Source organism: Amblyomma mixtum, chromosome 10 (genome assembly GCF_055824585.1).
Source record: "Amblyomma mixtum isolate Tamu chromosome 10, ASM5582458v1, whole genome shotgun sequence".
Classification (NCBI taxonomy): Eukaryota; Metazoa; Arthropoda; class Arachnida; order Ixodida; family Ixodidae; genus Amblyomma; species Amblyomma mixtum.
The window spans coordinates 27,063,100-27,083,744 of NC_143021.1; the positions used below are offsets into that span (position 1 = coordinate 27,063,100).

The window sequence follows — 20,645 nt, forward strand, 5'->3', positions numbered from 1 at the left end:
AGTACAAATCAAAATTGTCGGAACCGCTGTTGGCTTCAGCACCTTGCTCTTCATTCCTTTCCTGTAGTTTTCCGATTTGAAACGTAGCGTGCACACAAGAGCACTTGAGCGTTACAAAGCCAATTTATACAAAGATACAAAGCCAATTTATGGCCTTGTATCTGCACCTTGCCGCGAAATTTTGCGCGGCCCACATTGTGAACGTTTACGTTCGATCCCAGTTCATGGTAAGACATTTCGGGATTTCTTGGAGCATTAGATTTGCAGCATGTGCGGCACGCAATGGTGTGAGGGCATTCTCGAAAAGCACGTGGTGCATATGGCAGAAATATAACTTACGTGACAACGGAGCTATACTAGAGAACTTACTGCAGAGGAGTTTTTTTCGTTTGATGGCAATCTGGGACAGCACAGCACAAGTCCGGCTCTTCGGAAGCGTGGTGCATGACAGCACGTAGCAGCAGCATGGAATACCACCACACGTGCGATAAAATTCTTTTGAAGTGCCGTTTAGCTGCATTTTTGTACGTGGACATTAAAGAGTAGGTATAAACAAGACAACAGAACAGTAACTATAGTCGGATAGAACTCAAGGACGAAGCAACAGGTGCTCCTCCAAGGAGGCCTCGAAGCCATCGGCACCAACGATTTTCATGACATCGCAGTTAATCCGTTTGAGCCGTGGTTAATCCTCTTTCAACGGCCTCCGCCTGACGCAGAGTGAGATTGAATTGTTGACAAGCAGCGCGATGGGAAGCGGTGGTACATGGGTTTCGGTTTATGAATGGCACTTCCCATCTGGTTGGGTTCCTTAGTTGTTTTGTACATTTGTTCTTTGTTATGTGCATCCAAATAGGGGTCGCATCTCTTCTAATAAACACTCGAAAGTTCGCGCACGTTACATTCTCGTCTTTGTGTTGTTTGTTTTAAGACCTCGTGGTTAATTACAACAAGCCAACAACTTAAAGGTGCTCTTGTTCTTTTCAGAAGCGCCGCCGCTGCTGTGCCATTTGATGAGCGGAGAGCATTTTTTTCTGACGCAACAGCGTGACAGAAGGCAAAGGTTACGAACCCAGCAGCTGCCGCCGACGGGTATTTGTGATATCTTTATCCTTTTTGCACCTCAGGAAGAAAGCAGTGGCGGCTTCCCAGGTAAGAGCTCTTGCTTGTCATTGTGCATGCGGCTTTCATATCGTCGCAAATAAATGGTTACCATTTTGCGGCGACGCAGCCACAATGCCGGGGCACAGCCGTTGTAGGAATCTATATTATGGGGCAGCCTGTACTGTTTGGGGTTTTGTTTTATCAGCCCAAAAGAATCTCAAAGAGCGCTGTGACGCAGGAGTCGTGCTCATTTCGTAGGCAGGCAGTTCATGCAGTCTTTTCTGTTCGTGAGTAGTCCGTCATCCTGGCAGGACGACTTACGGAGGCAGTACAGTCATAATTTTATTCACACGCTACGAATTACTTTTCTTTGGGCAACAATGAAAAAATTAGCGCGCTACGCGCTATACACAATAGCACGTAACGCCGCAGCTAGGCTCGGCCAGTGGCACTGCTGTGACGTCAGCCGGCGCAAAACAGACGAAGCCTGTAGCGCACAGTACGAATATGAAACACGCGATCCAACCATGATCATACTTTCCACCGATCGCAAATTGCGCCGCACGACTTTGCTGGCAGGAGCGGCTGGAGCCCACGCTGGTGTAGCGATCGCGCTTAATTCCCTTTACTCGTAGAAATTTTCCAGCCGTTGTTTAAAACTTTTCTGCGCCGACTGTTCATCACTGTACAGATTCTGCGAGAAGTAAATGGAAGGCGCGACCGCGTGGAAAGATATGCGGCAGTGGTTTGTAACGCAGGCCTTCGCTATCTCGTAAGTCCGGCGAACAGTTTCGGCGATTCGAACGGGTGTTTGTCGCTTTTAAGTTGCAACACAAGGCATTTATTTGATGCTTGCTGCGATAGGTTTGAAATGGGGTTTGCGCCATTTGAAGCTGGTTGGCAGCTGCCGCGTGGGGCCTTGGCAATAAGCACAGGCCATGACGGCCTACTTTGATCTTTTCATTTCATTTATTTTCCTTAAAGGCCCGGTAAAGGGCATTGCATAAGGGGTGGGTTCAATATTCGTAGGCGGAAAGTGTTAACACGATAACAAATGAGCATGAAGATTGTCAGCGAAGGTGGCGGAGCACGTAATGGCTCCAATATCTCTGGGAAGGTCGTTCCCGTCGACAATGGTACGGGGGAAAAATAAGGCTGCAAAAGTGACCGTGTGGACACGTGGTCGAGAAACTTGGAAAGGGTGATAGTGCGATGAGATATGCGGGTTGGCGGGGCGATATAGGGCGCGAAGGAAAGTGAACTGTGGTAACATTACAAAGCTTACATTATATATATTATGGCATCATCGCTTCGCCATCTATTTAAATAAAAGCTGCGGTGCTGGAAACAGTATCCGGCTAGTGTTTTTGTTCGGCTTTAAAGTACTCTTGTAGTGGTCGGGCGTTAAAGAAGGTGACGTGGCGCGGTTGACTAGTCGGTTTTGAGCAATTCTGAGTAGAGACTAGTTGACGTTCCTTATGATGCGACTGAACTGATGAACGCGGAGGGCACTGCGACGAAGACAGCGCCCTGATTCACAGAAAAGCCGCTCTCCCGAAAAGGTATAACCGCGGACAGGTAGTCTCTTTGCATCCGGTGCATCCGGCGCAAGGTAAGAGGAAAACCATTACTACCTGACTGGCTTGAAGGTGTTGGTCATGGCTGGTTTAAATAAATGCATGTAAATATATTTTTATTCCAATAATTTTAATCTTCAATCACAATAATCCTTTAATCACAATACGCTGACGACACAGCGCTAGCGCTTGAAGCTACTGATTATCGTACAGGCGTGGAGTCATTTCAAACAGATATAAGTGAAGTTGTTCACTGGTTCTCGCAAAATTTTATTTTTTTAAACGTGAACAAAACAAAACTGACATGCTTTAAAAACCCTCATAAAATTGTTGCTTTCAACCAACCACTGTATCTTCATACATCCCATTGTTACCAGTGTAATTGTAAAGCTATGCAAATAGAGCGAACAGTTGTGTATCTGGGCATCCACTTTGACCAACACCTTACATGGAGCGACCACATCGTCTGCCTCTCTCAAAAGATAAGGGCCATTGCGGCTATGATGTGTCACCTTCGTGGTAAAGCTCCGCTTCATCTTAGGCGACTGATCTATACAGCATTAGTAGAACCTGTTTTAAAGTATGGCATTACTCTATACGGTAACTGCTCCGAATACAAGAAAGAAGCATTAAATGTTATCCTAAAAAGAATCGTCAACACTATATCGTACGGCACAAAACTACACTCGGTTGACATGAAAGAGAGATACGATGAGTTAGGCATCCTTCAAATTCGTGAACTATTTCACTTTGTTGTGTTAACACGGTATTATTATTCAAATGAATATAAGACTCCCGTAAAAAAAGATGTCACCTTGAGAAAAATAGAACGTTTTTTTAAGCCACGGGTTTACACAAACTATGGTAAAAAGATGCGCAGTTATTATGTACCGGCTGTATTTAATGAAATTCCCGATGATCTAGTATTGCAAGTAACAAACGTAGGATGATGACTGACATGAGAAATTGGTGTGCAAATGTATTTCCCTGTGTATAGCTTGAGTTCTTTCGTATGTGCAATTTTGTGTTCAAAATTTTTTTGTTTGTATTTTGTTTGGTTTATTGTTTTTTTTTTCTCTATGTTAGTATGAGTGTTTAGACAAGTAAAGTATACATATGAAGGTATTTCTCCACCTGCTGCCTGATCAGCCAACAAGCAAAATGTGCTTAGGCAGATCAGAATTTATGAATGTGTACGTATACAGACAAATAAAATTTTGATTTGATTTGATTAATCTCGTTACGCCGGCTCTTACCTTTTGGTCTGAATATGGCTACGACACCCTAGAATTAAGGTGTACTGGTGTTCAGCGGCATGATTTGACAGGCACTCAGTTACGGCTCCACTTTGCACGTGCGGAAACCTTTTTTATTTTAGAAGGAGGAGGAAAACCTTTTATTGGAAAACTATACTGGGCTCGTCTCTTTCAGCGGAGCCCTCAGTTCAGGGCTCTACGTGCCGCCGCGATCCTGAAGGCCCAAAAGAGCAGCTGTCTCTGGCCTTGTGGATTCGTGCCTGTCAGATCAGTCTCATGAAGGGCTCTCAGTCAAGGGCTCACAGTCCATGACTCCGCTTTCCACCGCTATTTTGTCGGCACGCTCGATGAGCCGGCGGTGGTCAGTCGGCTCCGTGCTTGTCAGGACACCTTCCCAAGAGGAAGGGGTGGGGAGGTTTATAGGCGGGACGCCACTGGGAGGTATTGTGCAGGCCCAAACGGAATGATACAGTGTAGGTCAGCATCCTTGGCAAATCGGGCAGAGGGTGAGGAAGAACAAGTGTTTTGGAAATTTTGAAATCTAGAAAAAGGAGAACGCCTTACATGAGGGCATTGTTAATCTGACATATGAACTGCTACAATCCACGAAGCAACCTACGTTTGTCGCCATCCAAAATCCGTAGCGTAATTTAAGTGCCACCATCTGTATGATGGACGGTGGGGAGACGTTTTATTTAGCCACAAAATTTAAGTACTACTATAGCTTGTGATACGAAAGGCGACACAATCTAGTTTCTTCATAGTGCTGACACTTTGCTTACTTTTTTCATTTTTTCTACCCCCCCCCCCCCCCCCCCCCCGCCTCCAGAATCAGGCTACCAATATTTTACAGGCCTTGGAAAAACTACACCATTTCTTTTCCTCTTGGACTACGGCCCTTCCACGGCGGGCAAGTTAAGATGGCCCGCCTTCATCAATGATGCCAAGACTCTCTACAGAACGATGACATGTCGAGGATTCGGCATACTCCTTCGATCCTACGCGACCGACGTCTATGCCGACAAGCTCAGAGAGCTTTTTACGGTGAGAACATCGCCTTGGCGACGGGTTTGTTGAAGTTACTGCTTTAATGAACACATTGCCTGTGAGACTTATTCTTCAAAGCTTTTTGCTACATCTTTCGTGTTCATCGCTTTTTCTGCGGAGAGAAGTGTTTCTCACATTTTCATCATTCAGGCTACTGCTTTGCATCTTATGTAATGAAACGTTTTCTCCCCTGCTTTACGCATTTGAGTTTATAGCACGATTGCTAAAAACTATGTGAGATTAAGCATCAAATAAGAAGTATGAGGTCGAGCAAAAGAAAAGAAAATGCCCTCCAATGCCCAGTTTACGGGAAAACACTGCACCTTTCTTCTGCTCTGGTGAGTCTGGAGGGAGAAGGGAATGGACAGCTATTTCTTCTTGAATTAATGGAAAAATCTGCCACGAAATATTAACCGAGCAGAGACCCCACGCAGCAAGTTAAGAAGGCGATGCAAATTATGATCAAAATTACAACGCAGTTTTCTACAATACGTGTAAGCCACCGTAAGCGACAAATATCGAGTCAGAAAACTGCATGTGAAAACTGTGATATTGATGTGAAAACTAGATAATAGTTTTTTTATTCGGATGCAATTTCTCCTAATACAGGCGTGAATGCATGACCTCAAATGCAATTAAAATGTGCACAGCAGCCGTGGGTTTATAAACAAGCGGAAAGTACACCCGTTAGAGTCTGCTTTCAAAGGAAATAACCAAGTGAAAAAAAACTGCCTTAGCATGCGGGTGATGCTTTTCCAAGATATGAAGCTTGCCTACCTGTGTTACTCTAGAGGAATAGCTTAGCCTTGGTGAAGGCGGCAGACCTGCGTGTCGCGGTTTTTCCTAGAAGGAGCTTATCATTTGCTGATCTTTAACAGTGGACTCAGAGCTGAAATTTTTAAGGCAAGAACATACTCCGTTCGTAATATACCATATCAACACTTTTTGTCATCAAACCTAGCGGCAAAGTGCAGAAAAGGGAAGAAAAACCGTCACTTACAGCACAAATAGGTGTAATTACGCCAGCAGGCATATGTCTGAATCCATGTGCGCAAGAATAATCAGATACGAATAGTGGAAGCGAGAAGCAAGAAAATAAACAGCACGGAAAATAACTAGGCAAAAAAAATCAGAAAACCGTACAGCATTGCTTAAATACTTACTCTTAGTCAGGCAGAAACTGCCTTTTCTTAACTTTGATGACCGCTGACTGAAAGCCACTGCTCAGCATCAGCGGAAGTCTGACAGAGAGAGCGAAAAAGCTTTATTGTATGGAAGGAATTCGGGGCACTCAACTGGGTTCCTACAAAACCGCACTACTCTCATGGGTTCATGTTTCTAAGGTCCATGAAACTGGCATAAAGAATGCATGAAGGTAACGTGAAAGTGAATTTAAAGCTTATCGAGATGTCCAGTGCCTTTTAAATATGTGAATAGAAAGTTCATTGCAAGTCTCTGTTGCCTAAGGCAGGCTAAGGGACCTAACACTTTGTCCATTGTTAGGGGCACTGGGCAGAGCTTCTGCACGCAATGTTCATAGTACGCACGCCAGTTAGCATACGCAGGGAACTCATGCAAGATATGTTCCACAGTTTCTATCGAGGCACAGTTGTCACAGTGCGGACTGTGAACTTCGTCAGCCCAGTTGACGGACTATGCACTCCTTCATTCAATAGGTTACATCAATACTCGCCATTGCATCCTTAGTACCCATTTCATGGCCGCATTTTATCTTCGTTTTTTTTTACCTCTTCCACACTGCTCTCCTTCTGGCTTTATCTCTCAAATTCCCCTCCCTACGCAGAGTAGCATGCCAGCGATTTTTAAACGCCGGCTAAATTCTCTGCTCTTCATTAAAGAGTCTCTCTCTCTCATGAAACTGGCAGCCCGGTCGGTGGCGATTGTTTGCACGGCCGCGTCCTCCGAGCGCAGCAGGTTCTTCCAGTTCTCCCAGGTCTTGAGGTTCTCTAGGTCCCGAAGTGCAGGGTCCGCAGGGAAGAGGGAGAGTTTGTGGAGGAAAGAAGCGAAGGATTCTGGGCATAGGACGCAAGCAATAGTGGGTAAGGAGGAATGAGAGTGGGCCAGGGTAAGGGGTGAGCGGAGAGCGTGTGTCGGTAGTCTGCGCCAGAGTGTTGCGCGTTTGTTATCTAGGGAGGTGTGGGGTAGAGCTGGCGCGAGCCTCTGTAGGCATATGTCATCTCGCTGAATGCGTGCGTGCGCTGCGTGATTGATTCCCCGATCCGATGCCTCCTGAGCCCGGTTTAAAGAACCTCGGGCTAAAAGGTTGGCGGCCTGGTTTCCGGGATTCCAGGACAGCACAGGCACCCATATCAGCTGCACTTGGCGTGGGGGGGAAGGGGGGGATAGGGCGGAAGGGGTGCATCGGGCAAGCTCAGTATGCCAACAGCAGGAACATGGACTGTGCCTCGAGCAAAATTTAGAATCGCAGGTTTGGAGTAACATAAACTGTACCGGGCTTCCGTGCGTGTGATGACAATTGCAGTAACGGCTTGCTCTGCAACCTCTAGGAAGAAGTAGTGTGAGGAGGGTGGATCTGAACGTCAGTATTGTCAGTTCTCTTCCTCCCTGCGCACCACTGCTGCTGTCGCTGTGGTGCGCAGGGAGGAAGAGAACTGACAATATCGACGTGCAGATGGCTGAAGCTGGCGTCCAAGGACGGGACTGTGCCAAGAGGAGATCTCAGTGTGTCCGTGCACCTTGCAGCTGACAGCTGGGGCACGGGCGCGACCAGCAGGGAATGTCGACGCAGATGCAAGGCCGGACGTAACGAGATGTGACAAGGCGTTGGGTGACGTGAATGCGAGGATGGGCGAAAGAATGGAGGGTGTATCGATATGTAGCGGGTTTTACTGTGTTTGTCTGGCAGTACACTGGCTAGAGCAACGGGATATAACTGGAAGTGCAACGCAATATATGTCCTTGGTGGAGGGGGTTGGGGCCCAGGGTATCTGTTACAGCCGGCGTCATTGCTTCGGGCGGACGCGGTTGTTGTGATGCAAGTCTGTTCTTCCAATCTTTCGTCACATTTTTCATCACTCCTTTGTCTGCACGTGGCAGTGACTGTGGCTCAGCTCGAACCAGTGCGCAGGCCCGTGTACTTTCATTTTCATCCTTCCTTCATTCGCAACAATAACATAATTTAAATGTGGGGAGACAACGGGGGGATAGCTATCTGCTTTCAAAACCGGCGTCGTCGCTAAGGCGGACGCGGTTGTGTTACGTGCTTCTCCCGATCTTCCCTACCACGCCTCTTTTAATTCCCCCTTTCTGCACATGGCAGTGATTAAGGCCTAGCAAGAGCCAGTGGTCAGGCCCGTCCATTCTTCCTTCAGGTGCTACAACAGCACATAAAGGTTTTAGAGGGAAAGCCTTTAATGCCTCATCGTTGTCGACAGAAGGTTGTCAGACCAGAACAAAAAATCTTTGTGCACGACGGGAATCGAGCCACCATCCTTCTGTTCCGCAACTTAGCGTGCAATAATGGCTACTCTACTTCCTGCCAACGCATATGTAGTTCTCCTTGTCTAGGACGCTGGAGAGTGTTTTTAGAAAACGGTCGAATGAGACTGATGTCTCCCAAACGCCCTCCAGTGTCTCCAGCATATAAGATTCAGAAACAATTGTGTACTTAGCATCTTAACCACACATCAGTGACACAAGCAGCAACACCGCACTAAAGGGTTTCGCCTCACCGCACTTTAGGTGAGCAAAGTGCCCCCTGAATATTTTTCCATTTTCAGTCGCAGCGTCAGAGTCTTGTTATTTGAAACATGGCGTGAGAAATGGGGTGCAGCCTGAGATAGACGTGGTGACCCAATCACGCCTCAACTTGTAAATGGTGCGCCATAGCCGCAACGCTGGAACAACGCACGATCGACACCATTCTGCCTCCTGGTCCGCTCATCCTATCGGACAACGCAGCGGAGCATTGGAACAAATTCAAGCTGCGCAACGGCCTACATTTCAAGGCAACAGGCAAGGAATGCATGGCTGCGGGAAAGGCTGCCTTATTTCTGCACACAGGCGGTCAAAGGGCTATCGGCGTATTCAGCACTTTCACCTCACGTCAACGCAGCACGAGGATCACGCAGTGATCGTTAATCGTTCAGAAATTCGAAGACTACTGCACACCGCAGCGGACCAGGCCTTTGAGAGGTACGGTTTTCGTTTCCGAATCCAGTAAGAGGGTGAACCGTTTGAACAATTCCTGCGAGATCCACAGATAAAAGCGGAAACTAGCAATTTTGGAAGCCTAAGAGACTCGCTCATACGATACCAGCTAGTATATGGAACAAAGAATGAGAAGGTGAGGGCTCGACTTCTCGGAGAGAAAAATTCTGCCTTTTAGAGGCAATAGACTTTCCAAAGCAGCCGAGCTGGAAACTAGTTAGACGCTCGTCTGGAAAAAGAAGAGCAAGCAGAAAAAGTGTGCGGTGTCGAGAAACGCGTTCGAGGCGTGCGACTGGCGTGCAGTAAAGGCACGTTCGAGCAATGCGTTAAAGGACCCCCTGTTCGTCGTTGCACTGTGGGAACAAAATTCGCGCACCAAGATGTCCGGCGTGCACAAACTGCGGAAAGTACAATCATTTTGCGTTTGTTTCAAGGTGAAATACACAGGCGGAGTTGACCGTTTTAGTGAAGCGTACGAGGAAGAAGCGCGCTCGAGAAGTTAGTCGAGAATCAGTGACGTTGAATGAGATACGGCACCTGACTGGTTAACCGACGCTACAGTGGTAGGACGAAAAGTTACATTCAAGAATGACTGTTTCTTTACCAATCTCATTTGGCGAGATACTTTACAGGCAAACTTTTTTATTGTGAGAAAAGGCAAGCAGGCACTACTGAGACTCTCGACGTGTGCGTATCGGTCTTGTCTCTCGCAATGACGTGATTCGAAGGGAGATAAGTCTCAAGAATCAGATCGCCGCAGAGTTTCCGGACTTAAGGGTTTTAGGAACTTGGATGATGTGTCAAGCGTCTTTACTCCATCAAGATCAATGAAACCGCGGAAGACAAGCTGCCCTGCGTGAGAAACTGCAAGGCTTGGAAATCGGGCGCATCATTGTGAATATGACGGAGCCCGAGGACTTCTTCGTGAATCCACTTGTTATTGTTGAAAAGAAGAGCGATGACATTCGCTTCTTCGTCGACCCGCTTTGTATCAACGAAAACATCAACCGCGGCAGGTACGAATTTCCTAGAAGAGAAGACATCGAAGCAGAGTTGCCTGATGCAACTTATTTCAGCAAGCTTGACGCATATCTCGGTTTTTATTAGATACCATTAGAGGAACAATCATACAAAATATGCAACTTCAACACTGCGTACGTGCGGTACAGGTTCTCGAGATTTCGATTTGGCTTAAGCTCTACAACAGAACTATTTCAATATGGAATCGGTCAAACACTGGTTGGGCTGCCCGGTGTGAGAGTGTAAAAAGACGATTTATTGATATGGGGCGCAACACAGACCGAACACGACGGTTGTTTCAGGGTAGTGCTTAAGGCGATTCGCGAAGATGGATGCACCCACAACACAGAAAAGTGTATCTCTGGTGCCTGAAAAATCAAAATCCTTGGAGACATAATCAAAAGGGGAGGAAATAAGCCAGATTATTACCTCATTCAGTGTGTTGTCAACTTTCCAACCCCGTCGTCTATGCACGATGACCAAAGGTTCTTGGGAGCAGTGAGTTACTTCAGCAAGTACATACCCTGTTTGTCGGGAAAAAATTGGCTGTGGTTTAGCTCTGGTTAAACCTAGTTGTGTTGCAAAAGCAACAGGACGCCGTGCCTCGAGTCTTCGTGCAGCTTCTTCCTCGGCACGTCGTCTACGCTTCGTCTCATTCCAACGCTCTTGATAACTCGAACTGGCCTCTTCCGAGGCTGCCAAAGAGTCCCTCCGAGACGTGGGATGACTGGCAGAATAATTATCACGGCGCTTCTCGAGTCGTGCGGCGCGGTCTTCTGCCGTCTCTTGAGCGCGTTCTGTCGTTGTTGCCTGTCTTTCGCGCCCTCCATGACGACAAGATCGCAGAGTCAGTCATCACCACTGACGCATTCGCTTTTTGGACGTTGCAACCTCCCTAGCCGGCAAGACACCGTCATGAGCTGCGAAACTCAGCGCCTGTGCGAGGGTGGTGCCCTCTGGGTGTGTAGGCAACAGGCGGCAGCGGCGCGGCGCCATCTGTTGAAGCGCAGCTGAAGTGGTTTCTAGGCGACAGCGGCTCAAGGTCGTTTGGTAGCCGTACAGCCGCGAGCATACGCAACGAGCCGAGCTGGGCTCCAGTAGTGTTGCTTTCGCAACAGAAACGAAAAGGTGGGCTGAATTAAATCCTGCAAGACAAGTGCTTCGAGTGGAACAGCGCTCATGAAAAAGAGTGGAGGAGCATGCGTCTGTTGTTGACAACACCAGACCTGACGGTATTTGACTCGCGAAAGCCAATCAAGATTAGCACCGATGCATCGAGCAGAGCTTTGTGAGCCGCACTATCGCAAAGACATAAGGACTGGCGACCGGAGGCATATGCTTCACGTGCGCTCACTGAGGCCGAAACCAGATACGCCCAGACAGAAAAAGAGACACTTGGAATCACCTTTGGATGTGAATGAATTTCAGAGTTTAAAGTTGACACTAAGATAACTGCGAAACTGATCCACCGTTGTTGGCGATTGCAAAGAAAAACATCGCCGAAATACCGCCTCGTTTTTAGCAATTTTTTTGCAAATGATGTGATTTCAAGATTACTTGCACTTCATGCCTGGGAAACAGCTGCTACTATACGATGTTATATACCGTATAGCTACCCCCTTCAGTGTTTCGCGTACCGAAGGGGAAGGAGTTAATAGACATGTGACAAAAATACTGGCAAGCATCGCAAGTGAAAACACAAAGCAAAGATTGCAGAAAAAAACGCAGAACGATCCAGAAGTGCAGGAAATAATAAGCGGTTTACCTAGGTAAATAATCTTTCTCTTACGTCAGTCTCCAATCAGAGTTGTCCTACATTGATGGAATATTAATAATAGGCAGCAAAGTGTTAATCCCCAGACGAATGCGTACGTAAATGCTGGAACGCCTGCATGAAGGATATCGCGGCATAAATAAAAAACAAGGGCAGGGCTGGCCCGGATGTAGAAAAAGTAAGGACATGATTTCGAAATGCAGAACATGCTGCCCTTTCGCCTACCGTGAACCAAAGAGCGAGTCATCAGGAGCCCTGCAGCGCTCTTCTCAGGTGAAATAATTGCTATCGATCTCTGTTACCATGCAGGAGCTTCGTGCCTATTCGTCTACGATGCATACTCAGTTTACCCTGAGGTGGAACGCCTAGCGCAGAACTCTAGTGAAAGCGTAACTAGGAAGCTCGAAATGATTTTTCTCGACAAGGCATTCCGCAAGATGTGCATAGCGATAGTGGTCTGCAGTTCAGCTGGAGTGCCTTTCGCGATTTTGCCCAATTACTAGATTTCAAGCACATCGTCTCCAGCACGAGATTTCCCCTTGCCGAAAAAGAAGCTCAGATCGTAAAGCTTCTCCTTAAGAAGACTAAAGATGCTCGAGGAGCGTTCTGGATAGCCGTTCTGAACTATTAGTTGTTTACCGCCTTTCTAAGGTGGTCAGAGCCCAGCTGATCTATTTATGGGAGGACGACTGCTGCGCCGCCTCCCTGATTTTCAGGTCCAGCCAGCAGCTGGAGGTCAAAAAATACATACAAAACCTATGCCAGCCACTTCACATCTAGTCCTTTCAAGGAGAGATGCGGAACGAATTCTGGACCACTCTGCACTCTAAGAACTGCTACTCCTCTATTAAGAGTAAAAGAGCCTCGCTACTCCTGCAGGTCTCAATCTACTCTCTCTACAAACGAGAAAGAGTGAAAGGTCCTGTTCACTCCTCTTGACAAAAGAGTAAAATGGCATTTCCACTCCTGCGTACTTCAAGGGAGTTCAGTGCTTGCTTTACTCCTCCGCCCTTACGGCCATACAATCGTAAGGGCGCGCTAGCTTCTCGGGGCCGGCCTGCCAGCCTGGATGCCGGCTGCCGGCGTCAGAAAAATGCACTGGTATTGTTTGTTCACGACCAAAGCTCTGGGATAGAGTATCATTAGCCAATGTCGAGTTGTTGGTAGAAGCGATAAAAGCCATACAAATTTCCTCCCATAGCCGCTTTGCTGCTGCTCTGGAGTTCGCCTGGCCTCTGCTATAGCTCCGCTCCTGAAGGGGTCGCGGAAACCGAGCATATATTTATTTCCCTATGACGCGGGGTTCAGAGTAAAACGGTGCCGAGGGTAGCACCTAAGTGCTGGCCAGTTTCGAAGCGCATTCAGCTACAGCATCTATGTGAAATCGGCTAGGTTTAGCGACGACAAGGGCAGCCAGCGAGCAGCGCACAGTTCGTCGCCCGGCGCGACCGCGGGCGGCGTCGTTGCCGAAAGCTCGGCTCGCTCAATGATTCGCTCCGTAGCTTGCGAATCGCGCACGCAAGGCTGGAAAATCGAGCAGCGACTGGCCTGCGATTGAGCGAGCCTTTATGCCCACGTTTGCAGCACAGGTGAACAAATTTAGCACACATGTATGCATGGAATATCGGCTGCGTTGCGGCGATTCTTAAGTTTGTCCTCGACGCCATCATCACCGTTCGGGTCGACCCGAGCATATCTGTATTTCACTACGAGACATAGTTCACAATAAAACGTACTTACAATGCAAAGAGTAGCACCTCAGCGCTAGCCAGTTTCGAAGCGCTCTCAGCTCTGGCATCGAAGTGAAACCTCCTAGGCTTAGCTACGAATACGGCAGCCAGGGAGCAGGCCGAAGCTCGTCGCGCGGCGCGCTCGCGAGCAGCGTCATTGCTGAAAGCTCGGCTCGCTCACAGATTGGCTCAGAGCCTTGCGAATTGTACTCGCCAGGCTGGCAAATCGAGCAGCTAGCGGCTGGCCTGCGACTGAGCGCACGTTCGCAGTACAGGTAAACAACAATTAGCGCACGAATGCTTGGGATACCGGCTGCGTTGCGGCCACGTTAAGGCGATTCTTAAGCTCGTCCTCGACGCCATCGTCACCGTACGTGACACACAGGCTGAGAACTTGAATTCGAGTACGTGCTAAAGTAAGCTGCTCGTATTTCTCGGAACAACCTGAACTCGAAAAGACAGTTGCTTCTGTCGGCTTCCATGCATGTGGGCTCTTGCTAGTGAAAGTACACTCGAACAGGATGCGGCGAGTGCGGGCCGCTGTTGCATATAAGCTAAAGTGTGAAGCAAGTATCGTCGTAGTTCCGTAACGCAGTTGATATCACAGTAATCCGCTTGTACGGGTCACATTTAAGCTCTGTTTCATGTAGATCTCCGTCGAGCATGCCAGTGTCGCGTTGAGTAATGCATCGCAGCTGCTCTTTGTCCTACCGCTCGCGTCGAACATATCCTTGATATGGACCAGTTTGCGATACGGTGCGTTTCTTTGCCTTTTTTGTCGCATTTAAGGGATTTTCGCTGCCGTCAATCGAAATTTCATTCCGTCAACAGCGTCGTCTGCGCCGTCGTCTGCTAGGACACCCGGGGATGGGATCACAGGATCGCAGCTTCTACAAACTACATGTCAGCAAAAGTATCTAAAAGCGCTTTGGTATTCGCATTTAATAAAGAAATAAAATGAAAAAATATAATTTGTTTTTGTTGCGAACACAATTCAAATATTAGTAATAAAAAAAGCGCATTTGTAGGTTTTTTCAACGAAGCAAAACTGCAGCCGTCGTCACGTTTTGTGTTATTTGGGTTTTCGTAGCATTGTTTGAGTGCTCGTGCGGTGGACGTGTATGAAGAACACAAGTGTGTTTTTGAAACCAACGACGAGAATTACGCCCTGTCAACACTGGTGATTTTGAACGGGTAAAGCCGTGAAGAAAGGTAGCGCTACGACTTCTTGTCATCTGGAGAGGCAACGAAGGAGATGTGCGGTTTTGCTAAGCCTTGATGAGCCGTCTGAACGGTGAGTCCCGTGTACGTTTCTTTACTTCTGATCTCTATTCGCACGCGTTATTAGTGTGCGCCTATATAGGGATGGCAGTGCAGGCAGTCTGCGTGCGGTTGCCTCAGCTATAATGCGTTAAGGCCGATTCACACGACGGTCCGTTCGCCCGCGGCCCGCGCACTACGTATTCAGGCGCGCTGTCGGCCGCGGCCACCAGTTATCACAACAAAGTTATGCGGTCGCTTGCTAGCGCTGCGAAAAACAACAGACAATGTTTACTACATTACAATAGCATAGATTTGTGCTACGTAGGAGAGGATGATGAGCGTGCAGTGCCACGTTAGAGAGCGCTCTTGCTAGGCCAGCTGCGGACAGACAAGGGAGCTGACAACGGTCGAGTTGCCTCGCGGCTGGTGACCGTCGGATTGATGTGTGCTACTTAGAAGATGACGATGAGCGGCAGTGCCGCGCGACAGAGCACTCGCGCTAGGCCAGCTGCCAACAGACAGTTCTCAGTGTGTGTACTCGTCGGATTAGTGCTTACGCCTTAATATTTGTCATACAATTTTTTCGGGGACAATGATCGCGTGTAAAAGGCTGGGGCATATCCCTTGCCTAGTCATTTGTAAATTTTTATCTGTGCTTCCCCATGGAACAGAATTTGACACAGTATTATGTCAAAGTTAGATCGTTCTTGCGTCTGCCCTGAGGTGTAGGTGTCGATGCTTCCTCGCCTTCAGATTTTGAGAACTGTTTGGGATGCAATTGCGCACTTATTTAGGATTTCAAGCTTTTTGCTATATCCCTCGTTTGTGCGGCCCGCTTTCAAGTCGTTCGCTATATCGGTGATGGTTTGTTATTGATTTTCACTTTCTCTTATTTATTCTTGGTTGACTGCCACCAGCTGTGCTGCCGGCGATTCTCCGCGCTCGGAACTATTCCCAGGCACGAGACCCTACCCACAGACCTCCCTGCACCACACTCACCAGTTTTCTTCGGTATTTTTTTCCCTTGCTCTTACTTGCATTGCCACTAGGCAGTTTTTTATTTCTGTGTGGTTTGTTAAATGCAATACCAATTTTCGTTTCATGCTGTGATGTGAGATATCGTGCTTCTTGCTAATGAATGCATGCCTTTTCCATCCTCTCGTCATTTGTGCAAAGCAGACGGGTCTACTGGTCGCTACGTTCAATTTAAAAATACCTTCGGTGCTGCTCCAAAGCACCCTAGTAGTAATAATTAAATCCTGTGCATGCTATATTCGAATAGTTACACTCTTTTCATCATGCATAAAAATAGTGGTATTCCAGCCTGCTCATCTTTCTATGCGGTTTTGACAGTCATGTAAATCTACTGAAAAAAATGTATATCGGTGCATCACATACAATCTGTTCATTTCTTTTGTTATGGGCCATCTCATTGCTTTTTGTGTTCCTATGTTAATACCTTATTCTAATTTATGAAGCAGTAGACAATTTCTTCTCTTGTCATTCATGACATTGTTACGGCCACTGACAACAGTTGCTCTGACATATTTATTTGCAGTTGCCAGCTGCCAGTATCTACTGGGCCATTCGTGCTTCCAGCTTTTGGCTGTGCTATCTCTCCTCAGCTGTTTGTGGTAGGTATTGTTTTCCAGTGATGCATACCTTACCTGCCTATTTAGAAAAATTTCGTAGACATAGGCTCACAGCCGGGTTTAGAAATGCATGCAGAGCTCTTCGTGCACTTAGCAGCAGTACCTCCCTGTATAATCACATGAATGTGATCCTGAATTACATGAATGTAATTGCATGATCTGTATGAAATAGTCGCTCATGAAGCTTTTGACTGCTGCTGTTAACATAATGGAGTTTACACTGCTTCAGGTGCAGTGACTATTTCACACATGTTGCCTCTTATGCATATGTGCCCTCTGAAAGGGCGAACATATTCCTTTATCCCTTTAAAAAACATTGTGTTCTATCATGATGCTTTACCGGTATTTCTGGTGTATAGACCAAAATGTCACTCAGTATTGTAACATGAAGCGGGAACTCAGTTTGTCCAATGTTTTAGAGGTAACATGAAGCGGGAACTGAGTTTGTCCAATGTTTTAGGGGTCCTAAAACATTGGACGAACACAGTTCCCACTCGAGTTATTGATCACTTCGCTCTCGCCCTACCATAAGCTTGCCGTCCAGGTTGGACAAATTGGTAGAGCGACTGCTGGTTCTGAGTTCGAACACCGGACCAGGACGAATCTTTCTTTAGCCATTTGGCTGTGCTCGAGTGGATGTCAATGAGTAATTACTCCTTATTACAGATCTTTTGTCAACGCCAAACTGATTCAGTAGCAACAAATAGTAGAAGGGTAAAAGCATGCTGCTCCCAAAAATTCGTTAAGCATGTTATAAAATGTATGCTGTATTGTTTTAACTGCTGAGAAGAAATAACGGTGATGTTAGATGCCCAGCCCCTATTAGGTAAACATAGCTCGCAATTAACACAGTGGATCGAAAAGAAATATAACAAAAAGTAAAACAAAAAGTGCCAGTGTTGCCATACTTGAGAGCTTTGCTCTTTAAAAGTGCAGTAGACTGCTACTCAAAGTTGACAAAAAAATGCGTCTCGTTTTCTGCATGTGCATTCCACAGTGCTGGTGCCATTTTCACTGGCCATTGACATTCAGTCGCATGATGTGAACTCCGCTCCTTGAGTTGATTTTGTTTGTCTTGTGAACCTGCCGTCAAAATCAGCGCAGGATAATGCTTCCCCAGTTGATCTGCAGTTAACCTTGTTCTTTGCCAGCTGCTGTCACCCTTTCTCCACAGAGAAGGGTGGTGGGAGTCCAAGCCAGGTGGAGTTGAAATATTTGACTAGTAGTGGACAGGGATCCTGCGGTTTGTTGAGGACACAGGCAAATTGGAGACTTATGGAAGAATTTTTTTACCAGCCAAAGAAGACGCATACACAAGAGAGAACCGCACAGGACAAGGGCTGGTAAAAGCCGTAGTCCTCTGTGGTTCTCTCTGTGCGTGTTCTTTGGCGGGTAAAAAAATTCCTCCGTAAGTCTCCAATTTGCCGGTTTCCTCCACAGATTGGAGGATCCCTGTCTGTTACTAGTCAAATTTCACTACTCCACCTAGATTGGACTCCCACTGCCCTTCTCAAACTTTTGAAATTCTGTTGCCCTAGCAGATCATCAGCTGTCGGTTGTATTACTTTCGCTTCAGTGAAATTTGACATGTAGCGGACAGGGATCCTAGAATTTGTGGAGTACACAGGCAAACTGGAGACTTATAGAAGAATTTTTTTACCAGCCAAGGAAGACGCATACACAAGATTCGTTGTCTGTGTTTCACTACTGAAAGTTGTAAATGCGTGCAAAATTGTGTCGTGCATTCGCACGTATTTTGAAAACTCAATTTTTGCAGCGTTAGGTTTTCGGAATTGGAGCTGTAGCATTGCCGCCACAGAATCCCGCTCGTTAACAAAGTGCACACTTATTTGCTAGGTATATATTCGGTATACCGCAACCAGTACACGTCACTGTTTGGAAGGTTCTGTCGCAAAATTTCTGATTGTGCAAGGTAGCTTTTCTTTTAAATTCAAGCGCCCTCTATTTGCTTTTTCCTGTGCATATTCATCGGTCGTTTCAATTCGGAAGCGTTGGTGCTGCAAGACGTGCATACGGAAGCTACGTTTGTGCACAAAGCTCCTGAATTTTTGAAAGCGCAGCTCTGACAGTTCTCGTCATAAATAAGTACAAAGCATCCTAATCTTTTTGGACACACCATTTCATGCTCTTAGCTGTTTCTGAGAAACAGGCTGCCTTTTTTTCTGTTTTTGGTGTGAAACATTCCTAACAACTTCTTTCTTTCTCCATGCACAGATAGCCTATGCATACACGGGCAGCTTGATTGCAATATTTAGGGCAATATTTATAACAGGTGCAGTGAGCCTTGGTGCATGTGGACAGAAATTAAGCTAGGGTGGGGTGGGGTATTTTCGCACAGGGTAATGTTATGAGGAGGGTCTGGCGTATTGAAACCGAGTCTTTCTGAGCTCTTATTAGACGTCCTAGCACCAGGACAGTAGTTGAGGCTTTTCTTCTTTGTTGTCCAGTCAATGGTTTCCATCACATAAAATAGCCTTAATTCTAGCTATCCCGTGGCCGTCTAACAGAACGATGCATATATACTGAAGTGATCAGTGTTGCATAAAAGTAGTGAGAACATTGCAAAAGCAAGACAACTTCATTGGTTTGCAGTGCACTAACGTGGCAGTCATAGAGAATTACACATTACATTTGCAAATCTAAATTGTGCATAATAGTATGGACTGGCACGTAATGTGCGAAGTAATCACAGTTATCTCGTTCATGCCAAATGCTAGTGTCAAACATTGTCAGTATTGCATATTTATAAAGAGCAGACATGCTGCGCCTAACTTGTCGTTGGATAGATTTTATTACTATGAAAGCAAAAAGTTTACACATGGCTGTCGTGTTCTTGCGTGGGAAGTAGTACTACCTTAAATGAGTATAAACACCAAATTTTTGGTTATGTGTGCTCTTTGTAGCGACGTGCTGGGCATTCGTATACATAGAATTGTTGCATAGTATTCGTCTCCAATCGCTAAATAATTACAACCAGATTTCTTTTCTTCCCTGTTTCAATGGCATAGCAATTGCTATGACTTCAATGTTCAGTATAGGTTATGGAAGGCACAAAAAAGCTACGATATCGCTACTTCATCATTTTAATTAGTTACAATGCTAAAGCCAGCCTGCCTTAAGAGTCGGAATCACAATGAATGACGAAGCCGCAATTATATTGTAGTTTTCCTCATGCTTCCCCTGGCTTATACTGACCTTTGATACCATTGCCATTGCTCAGTTTTTAAAAGTGAAGCAGGAGAGAGAAGATATTTAATTACAAGTTATTTAGCAGTCATAGGCGAATACTGTGTGGTTATCCGTGAAAAGTAATGCCTTATGCATCATTAAAAACAAAAAAAAAATGTGCAACTGAAATTTGCTCGGCTGCTGACCCAAAAGACGCGGGTTTGATCCCGGCCGCGGCGGCTGGAATTTCTTTGGAGGAGAAATTCTAGAGGCCCGTGTACTGTGCGATGTCAGTGCACGTTAAAGAACCCCAGGTGGTCGAAATTTCCGGAGCCCTTCACTACGGCGTCTCTCATAGCCTGGATCGCTTTGGGACGTTAAACCCCATAAACCAACCCAAACCAAACTGAAATTTGTTGTCTGCCTCTTTGAGATGAAATATTTTGAATTTTTCCTTCACTATTTTAGAGCATGAAATTCAGTTAATGGTATCTGAGATACAGGAATTGTAACAGCCATTTCTCTTCAGCAAGAAAACTGTCATTGGTTTAAGTGTTTGCCCGATTCAAGGTTACCTTATATTTTAAACTGCACAATGTATTATGTGACAAGAAACCGTCAAGCACAATAGGTGTGGCTTTAGAAATGACTGGAAGTGATAAGGGAATACATTTACTTAGAGCAGGTAGTGACCGCTGATCCGGATCATGAAGGGTAATAACTAGAGGAATATGAATGGGGTGGAGTGCATATGGCAGGTTCTCTCAGATCATGAATGGCAGTTTTTCAATACCCTTAAGTGAAAAGTATACAACAGCTGTATCCTACCGGTATTCACCTAT

General features: G+C 46.3%; 1 protein-coding gene across 1 annotated transcript in view; it reads left to right on the forward strand.

Annotated features, from left to right (window-relative positions):
• Positions 1-1,013: 1,013 nt before the first annotated feature.
• Positions 1,014-20,645, forward strand: part of LOC149325442 (uncharacterized) — a 98,479-nt gene continuing 78,847 nt past the window's right edge. The window contains exons 1-2 of the mRNA XM_089563275.1: positions 1,014-1,152; positions 4,767-4,981. Coding sequence (XP_089419401.1) covers positions 1,014-1,152; positions 4,767-4,981 — 354 coding nt within the window. The remainder of the gene's footprint in view (positions 1,153-4,766; positions 4,982-20,645) is intronic.